We start from the raw sequence: 8731 nt of genomic DNA, 5'->3' as shown, positions 1-8731 counted from the left end.
AAAAATGAGAGAGAGAGAGAGAGAGAGAGAGAGAGAGAGAGAGAGAGAGAGAGAGAGAGAGAGAGAAAAGATTAAAACCTGTCGAAAAACTCGAAACACCGATAATATTTTACTCTACTCGACAATCACTGCTTTAAAATCGTATCGTATACGATTAAACCGATAGAAAGACCCTGAACATTAATTTAATAACACTAAAATTGATGCACGCTCGTAAGAGACGCATCTACTGCCAAGCTTTTTAATAGACAATTTAAATTTACAATACGATGATTTCACAACCGGATGGAATTTTCAATTTTGACCCGATAACGTCGTTTCAATCCCGACTCCGATCCCTCTAAATCCCTTCATCCTTCAAATCTTGCCAACGCGTCAATCACGAAAATCACTCGCCAACGAGCACGATATTTTCACGGTATTTGGAAAAGTCAACGACTCGATCGGCCACCACGTACCAACCATCTTTGATCAAAGTGATTACGTTGCGGACCCACCAGAGGGCCTCTAAGTCAACGACTCGACAGGTTTAGAGGTTATTTCGCGCGAGCCTCACCTGGAAGAAAACTCTCTGGGTCCACGCGTATCCTCCACCTTTCTCCCCATTATTTTGGCCAGCTCCTCCTGATAAATCCTCACTACCTGCTCTTGCGGAATGTCGTCGTTCTCGTATTTCTTCAGTCTCCTATTTTGACTGTCGAGCCTCTCTTTGTTAAACGGGCTCGGACAACCGATTCTATTCGGACTTTTGCTGTCCGCGTCGTTCGACACCTCGTGCTCACTTCTCATTTGTAAGTGGCCCGATTCCGAGAGAATGTGCGCCAACCTCTCGTCACTCATCTCAGGTGGGCCACCTTCCTGTGGGCCACGCGCGAACGCTGGCATTCCCTGCTCCTTGCCTGAAACATACTCTACGGGTGAGGCACAACTTGTGGTGCGTTCTTACTCGGTTTTTGTCTTATAGGTATGTATAGAAAATATGCATTAGATTAAATAAGGTGTATAAAGGGGGGAAGAAGCGGTAAAATTTTGGCTGTTCCATAATTGTGCTGTTCATCCAGAGTCGAAACGCGTGTTCTTCTCACTGTGGAGAAAGGTAAGGTTAGAATATCGTTTCAACGAATTTTTCCTTCGTTACATAAGATTTTGATTTTTCGACTCGTTCGAAAAGTATTAATATATAAGTAAATAGATGTCTCTGAAGAGGTTAGAATTTTTCTGAATCTCTCTTTCTTTTTTTTTTTTTTTTTTCTTTTACTTTATTATTTATTCTGACTCTGGATGTACAGACAACATTATTTTTTTTTTCATATCGTGTTCAAACGATGGCTACAAGATAGGTGTAATTTTCCTTTTCTGCCCCTTCGTGGAATATAACAAGTTCAAGTTTTCTCTAAATTCTCACGACAAGAGGGGGGAGGGGAACACTTAGGAGAGACATTATCTCGAACGTTCCGAGAGCGCCTTTCAATTTCACCCGTTCAACGGACGAAGCGTTCGGTAAGGAAGCGGCCCCTCGAACCTAATCAGATCCAAAGAGGGAGGGGGATAGGAGATAGAGGGGTTCTGATTCCACGTTCGATCGAACGTGGGAGAGCAATTAATACAACGCAAAATCAATAACACGAAAGCCGAAGGCAGAGCATAAACCCGTGACGATAATTAAAATATCCTTTTCCTTCCCTTACACGTAGCCAAGTGTACTTCCCCTACGTGTTTCCTGTCTAATTGACCAATCAGCCGTAAGATTCAGACGAATGAGCCATCGATCATGTCTTTGATTGCTTCGACTGCCTTTGCCTTCCCCTCCCCCTTCCCCCCACTCTGCCAACATTCTCGCCACGGATCGACGCGCTCGCTCCCTCGAAAAATACAATACGGGATAGGTTACTCGTTATCGCGTGTCTTGGGGGAAGGGGAAGGGGGGGAGGAGAGTGGAACAACAACGATTCCTCGATTACCACATGAGAGGATGGAAGATTTTTTTTTTTTAATTTAATTTCAGAAGATTAAAGGGAGCGATCGAAATGTTATAAAATATATATATATATATATATATAACGTTAGATCGCGAGAATCGACGATCAGTCGGCGAGGAGTTTGAACTTTGCGAACTCGTTTCTGTTGCTTGTCCGTTTTCACTTTGACATCAGACTGTTGCATAAATAGACTGTTGCTCTAGTGACTAGTGTTGTATTTTAAATACTCTATTTTCTATCCAGCTCCTCGAACCCACCAGCTCCTTTTGTCTCCCTTCTCTTAGCTTTAAGTCTAGACGAATTTAATCTTGAACGGAGGAGGATGATATCGATCGAATTTTTATCACGTACTATTTCAAGAGGATCGTTCTTAGAAAAATCAAGATTTAATAATTTCTAGGTGTTTAGGAAAAATTTCGAGAGAGGAGGAAAAAAAAATAAATAAATAAATAAAAATAAAAACGAATTTCGAAAGTTTTTTTCCCCTCTCGAAAATTTATCGATCGAAGCTCGGTCGATACGTCAGAGAAAACTTGTCCCTTCCTTCGTATTTTTATCCCATTAATAGAAGAAACGTATGCGGTCGTCCACGCACGAGAAGGAAAGATTAATTGGTCATTAAGGTCGGAATGTAGACGACGATCCAAGAAACCGATGTTGCGGTTATTGCGGGAATATTGGTCGACGGGAAATGTTTCAAGAAATCGACAACGTCGGCGGTGGGTGGAAACGTTACCGGGACAATGACGACAGCCGTGGTTCGGGGCCCCGTGCGTCTGTGGAAGAATCGAAACGCGACGTGTACACACACGCCCCATCCACGAGTGTGCGTTCCATAGAGGCGTTTGAATCCGTGCCAACAGACTTCGACTTATGCCAACCAACCTTCTCTTACGTACGTGTTCATACGACATTTTCGTGTGCGACATGCCTCTTAACGAAAGGATCGAACGGTTGCGAGGCTGAGATTAGCGGATAGGAATTCGATTCTCTCCACTCTTGCGAGCCTTAGGTTTGTCGTTTTCAAATTCTCGAAATTCCTCTTGGATATTAAGATACGAGGAGAAAAGAAAAATACGGTGAAACGACGTTATCCATCCGACGTTGAATTATCGAAAATTCGTATTAGGTTCTAATATGGATAAAAATAATAAGTGAACTTTTTTTCTTTTCTTTTTTTTTTTTTTTTTTTTTTTTTGTGTATGTGTATGCAGTTCAAGTTTCACGTCCTAGAAGAACGAGATATGTGTCGTGGAAGAATCTCGTAATAACGAACGGATCGGTGAAAAACGTGTTTTCAGTTCGGTTACCGACAGAAAAACTTCATCGAGATAAAAAAGAATCGAGGTTATTATTGCTTTATTTCTTTTTCCTTCGAGCGGACTTTTTGTGGTTCGAGCTGATGAAATTGACATTATCGTTATCGAACGGAATACTGATTAACGCACTGCAGCAAGAATAACTACACTTTGTGACACTGTATTACGTACAAAGATTTATCGAATCGAATTACCATCGAGTTCCTGCGTTAATATTTTTCCCCTTAAATCTCATGTATATTCATAACGTCTGCTAGTAATGCGTGAATATATTATCAATCTGCATAGACAGTATGAAAAAAAAAAGTTGATCTTCGGATCGTGTCGCTTCATTATCGACCGATATCGTAATAAATATTTCGTGATCGATATTTTCGTCCTTTGTTAAACGTTTCGTAATGGAAATTATATCAAACGTATCGTATAACGTATAATATTTTAATGAGAAATTGCTTCTTTTTTTCTATACGCGATAAAATTTTTCAAAACGATTAATTCGACGATATACGGTTGAACGATAATTTTTCGTGCCAATTAGACAAAGAATAATCTAGGTGTCGCTGGTCGTTTCCGTTGCGCACGCAGTCTTTCCACCATCGTTTCTCCCGGATGATGAAACGTCACGGTTCGTTCGTTCAGATCGCGCCAAGGCATCAAAGACCGGCTCGTATGAATCGTCGAAAGAAAGAACAATCGAGTTCGTAAGGACAATGGCCAAGCCGGATAAGAAATCCATATTGCATTTTTACGTGGTAAAAAATATCCCGTGGTAATTATACTTGGCAAAGAATACCCGTAAATGTATATCTTGACATTTATTTAAGGTTAGGTGAGAGAGGTTTTAGAGGTGAATATATCGACAATGGTAGATTACAAAATTTGGAAGGATTTCGTGGGAACCTGTCACCCGTGTGTGTGTGTATGTATAGCTTAAGTAACGAAACGATTGTTACGAGACCGCTTTGTGTTCTCGATTTGTGTTCTCGACAACGAGATTTCTTACGCCAATCGCGATTGTTGCTTGACCCGTGGAAAGTACACGTGTCTGTGGAATCGATAGAAATCAGGGACGATAAAGAATAGGCTCTAATGTAGTGGCGTGCGCGAGTCCCTTGTATTTTTGGATCATAAACAATGGTCGTGGTTGCGAAAGGAGAATAGAACAGGTTGAATATCGATGGGAACCAGAGCCAACGCGTTGATTGTCGTATAGTTTTAGTGTCGGTGACAGACGACACATAAAATACTTTGATTAATTGATAAAATAGCCAACTATTATATTTTTATATATTACTAAAAGTCAAATTCATTGTTATATTCTCTTGAAATATATCGTTTTCAGATTATTTAAGCTACGGATTACAATGAGGAAAGAATCTTAAAAAAGATATACGAGGCAGGAACGGTACAGCGTATCGACCATCGGTATCGCGTACACGGAGCGGATAGACAGTTCCATAACTCGTACGAAATGGCCGAGGCTGTTTTTCAAGATCCACCTTAAGACCGTGCAATTTCCGTGGCTTCGAACGACGACAAGGGCTGTGCGCTCGAACGAGCGAGGCGTCAGGAGGTGGAAGGATACAACCGGGACAGAAAATCTGATAAAATCGCTATATGAAGCGGAGTAGCCTCGCTAATGAACGTAACTCTTTCGCGTTGCGCCGGTGGTTAGGTTAGGTTCTCTTCTACACGCGCAAGACGTGCGTTGCTGTATATAGCGCGCGTTTAATTGACGGTGAAATACGCGACTACGAGGCACCGTCGGGGGTTCCTTCTTTGAATCCGTGCTCCGTAACAACCACGAGAACGTTCGTAGTTGTCGACTCGAACGAAATTCGGAATGGTCGGCTTTGCTCGTGGAAAATCATCGTTAAACCTAACTCGATGTCTGCTCCAGATATATTAGCTCTACGTACACGCGTATAACGTCGTTTCTATGGAGCATGAATATGACGTACCGATAACACACACGGTTTAAATTTCTGCCATTTTGTGTATTCGTTATTAATCGATACGAGAGGGAAAAAAAAAAGGGATATTTATTTATTTTATTAAGATATTTATAATTCGTTTTAACATATCGATTATTTTAATTTTTCTTTTCGTAAAATATACATATAATGTTATTTTCGCGATAACATTATCGGCCCGGAAATTTTGTTATCAATAAACGATACCAAAGCGTATATAACAGACAACAGAATTAATTCGCGTTATAATTTCCAGTAATGTAAAAAGCTTATGTAAAAAATGAATCGAAGGAACTAACGACGAATACTGTTAAATAAATAAAATCGTAGAAAATTAAAAATATTATTTATACACGTTTTATAAAGCGTGGAAATAGAATAATTTTAAGGTGCAACGATTTATTCGAATTTATGTAACTGGTCGGAAACATCGGTCAACGTAACTAATTTTTTTTGTCTTGAGGCAGTAATTAGAGAAAGACGTGATTTCCAGCGATAAATCGTATACGATTCCTCAGAGGCGATCGGTCAATCTTTCAACGTTCCGCTTCAACCCGATGCTTTCACGCAATTAAGGAATTAAAGCGTGCAATTAAAAAAAAAAAAAAAGGAAAAAAAAAGAAAAAAAGGACGGAAAAAGAAAATGGTTGTGACGTTGCCATTGTACGAGTGAAATTCGAACCGACTGAGAAAACTCATTAGAAAGCGCGCCCGCTTGGGTGAAACCTGAACGATTCTCGATACCGATTTCAAGCGAAAATCGCGCGGTGTCGATTATTATTAACGTATTCATCGACGCGTTGGCTTCCATCGCGCGTGCCTCTTTCAACTCTTTCAACTCTTTCATCCGTAGTCAATTCCTACGCAGTCGGATTTCGAAATAGCAATCGCGCGCACTGATAAGGCTATCTCTGCCGGATTGGGTCAACGAACGTTGCGATCGAGTTAATTATTTGCTTCAACTATGATGATTCTAAAAACGATTTCACATGATCGGTATAGTAGACTTTTTTTCTTCTTCTTCTTCTTCTTCTTCTTCTTCTTCTTCTTCCTCGAATTTTTTTCCACAGAACACTTTTGAAAGGAATCTTTATTCTTGCACGAGAACCGATCGTGTTATTACTTGCGTAGAGATATCGTATACGGAAATATTTAAAATATGTACGCGTTATCGTACGATGTTATTTATTTAAAAAAAAATAAATTTTTCATTCTTCCTACGAATATGATTTAAAAAAAAAAGAAAAGAAAAAATCAAAATCTTTCGTGCTCCGGTTCCCTGTATTTTACATCCCATTTATTTACCCGGTCTCGCGGCGAAGAGGAAATAACAAGCATATTTCAAGCGGCGCGCAGTAGAACAACTTTACAATTATAATCGCACAATTAGAGTCCCATGACCGTGGTGATGCATATCCGCATTTCGATAAACGGAGCACGCTCTAAAGGGTATGTAACTGAATTAAAAAAAGAATTCCTAGCGATTTCAGATAGTTGGAGCCAACGAACGCTCGAAAGTCAGAATTTAAAACCGGCCGAATAATAACGAATCGACATCGAAGCGAAAAAGAAGTAAAAACGGATAATCGGCGCGCCGGATAATTTAATTATTTTTTTTTTTTTTTCCCTCCATAAAAATCACTAATACCATTCGGAAATATATTATTGAAAGAACGTTACAACCGTTTTTCTTTCCAACCAATTGGTTGAATTCTTTTAATAATCTTTTTTTATGTTTTATGTTTGTACATGTTTTTTAAGGATAACATACCTTTTTTATTATTTGATCCCTTTACGGATCATTTATATATATGATATATAATATAATTTTTTTTCCTTTCTTTTTTTTTATATATAATACTTCTATCGACGTTTTATATAATATTCGCAGATCTATACATCTAGCAGACGTTATAACGATCAAATCAAATACCATTGCATTTTAAATCTGGACGTTTTATCGCTCAATCTGGATTTAATATTAACATTAAAAAAAAAAAACAAGAACTCGTGTTTTATACGTATAGAGAGAGAGAGAGAGAGAGAGTGGAGCAATGACTTTAATCACCTTGAACGTCTCCGCTATTTTTAAAGACACGATGGAAACTTTTGTTTGCAAAAGTTGTGTAGTAGCTATATATAAAGAGAGAGATATATATATATACACATATAAGATTACAATATGCAATTATTATTTTTTTTTTTATTGTTTACAGATTTCAAGATCACCTCTATCTACTTAAACGCTTTTTTTTTTTTTTTACTTCTGATAAAATTTAAAAGGAGAAGAACTGTAATTATTCCTTAGGAGAGAGATAAACAGTATCAGCACGTAATTTCTTCAAAAAGTTTACCATTGGATAACCTCTTCCTCTTCAAGTTCTTCCTGGTTTCTCGAACCAGCACGCACGCACGCTTCGTGAAAACACAGAGATATCTCTAGGAATTATTATTAATCGTTGACATCTCTCCTCCTCTTTTCTTTTCTTTTTTTTTTTTTTTTTTTATTTTTCGTACAATCGTGGAAACGACGAGCAAAGAGAATTTTTTTTTCTTTATTTTATTTTCAATCTTCTACGCCATTCTACGAGGACAGAAGTTCGCGCGTAACGCGAAAGAAAGGAAGAAAATCTCTTGGATAAACAGCGTTGGACCGGTACCAACTATCTTTATTACGGTAATCTCGCGGTGCGTTGCTCTTGGATCGGTCGTTGCTTGGATCAATTGTGTTGCACCGCTCGCGGGCAATAATAAATGGTGTCTGAACAAGGTTCGTTGAGCAGTGGGCCAAGATCCAGATATATTTGTCACAGGCTTAGCAAAGTTCCCGATTATTTTTCCAATACGATTCGGTAAATATTCATTCCGTTGCTGTAATTTAAAACGTTTCTTCAGCAAGTGGATCAAAAAAAAATTAATTATTCTTCTAATCGCGAAATTATTGCGTCCTTCCGAATGGTCCATTTCTCGAAACGATACAATTTTCGAATATGACAAAGGTGAAGATTGAATTTCGTCTCGAAATTAATGCATATCAGTTCGATCGAAGATTTATCGAAATTCGGTTTTCGGTGAAATTTCGAATGAAAGGCTTGAGATAAACGCACGATCGATTTTTACCACGCGTAAATCACCACCAAGATTCGATGGAAGTTTGGAACAATGAGTTGGTCGGGTTTCGTTTACTCGATTGAGAAATGGCCGCGCGCGGCACAAAGAGCTCGTTGTGAACAAGGGATTGGTGAAATAATTAACGATTAAAGTGTCCACCGGATCGGCCATTCCATATTTTTATATAATCTTCTTCGAGCTACTTACACACACTTTTTTTTATCAGTCGTTCTTTCTTTCTCATCGTTGAAACACTTTCGTTTTTTAAACCTAAAAAAACCTAACCTCCAAATAACTGGAACTGCCGTATCATCCAATGATTTAAAAAAAAAAAAAAAAAAAAAAAAAA

The 8731-nt window shown here is 38.6% G+C and overlaps 1 protein-coding gene across 4 annotated transcripts in view; it reads right to left on the bottom strand.

The window, feature by feature from the left end:
• The window catches only part of LOC122718703 (homeobox protein cut), a 113194-nt gene that overhangs the window by 5260 nt on the left and 99203 nt on the right, over nucleotides 1–8731 (bottom strand). For 3 of the 4 annotated variants that reach the window (XM_043943966.1, XM_043943968.1, XM_043943969.1), the window contains exon 6: nucleotides 557–911. In XM_043943966.1, the coding sequence (XP_043799901.1) occupies nucleotides 557–911 (355 nt within the window). The remainder of the gene's footprint in view (nucleotides 1–556; nucleotides 912–8731) is intronic. The other variant, XM_043943967.1, reaches the window with a different exon arrangement.

This window comes from Apis laboriosa, unplaced genomic scaffold, assembly GCF_014066325.1.
Source record: "Apis laboriosa isolate Shangri-la unplaced genomic scaffold, ASM1406632v1 scaffold68_cov148, whole genome shotgun sequence".
NCBI classification, from domain to species: Eukaryota; Metazoa; Arthropoda; class Insecta; order Hymenoptera; family Apidae; genus Apis; species Apis laboriosa.
The sequence above is the reverse complement of the archived record's forward strand: the minus strand, read 5'-3'. Positions and strand labels throughout refer to the sequence as shown.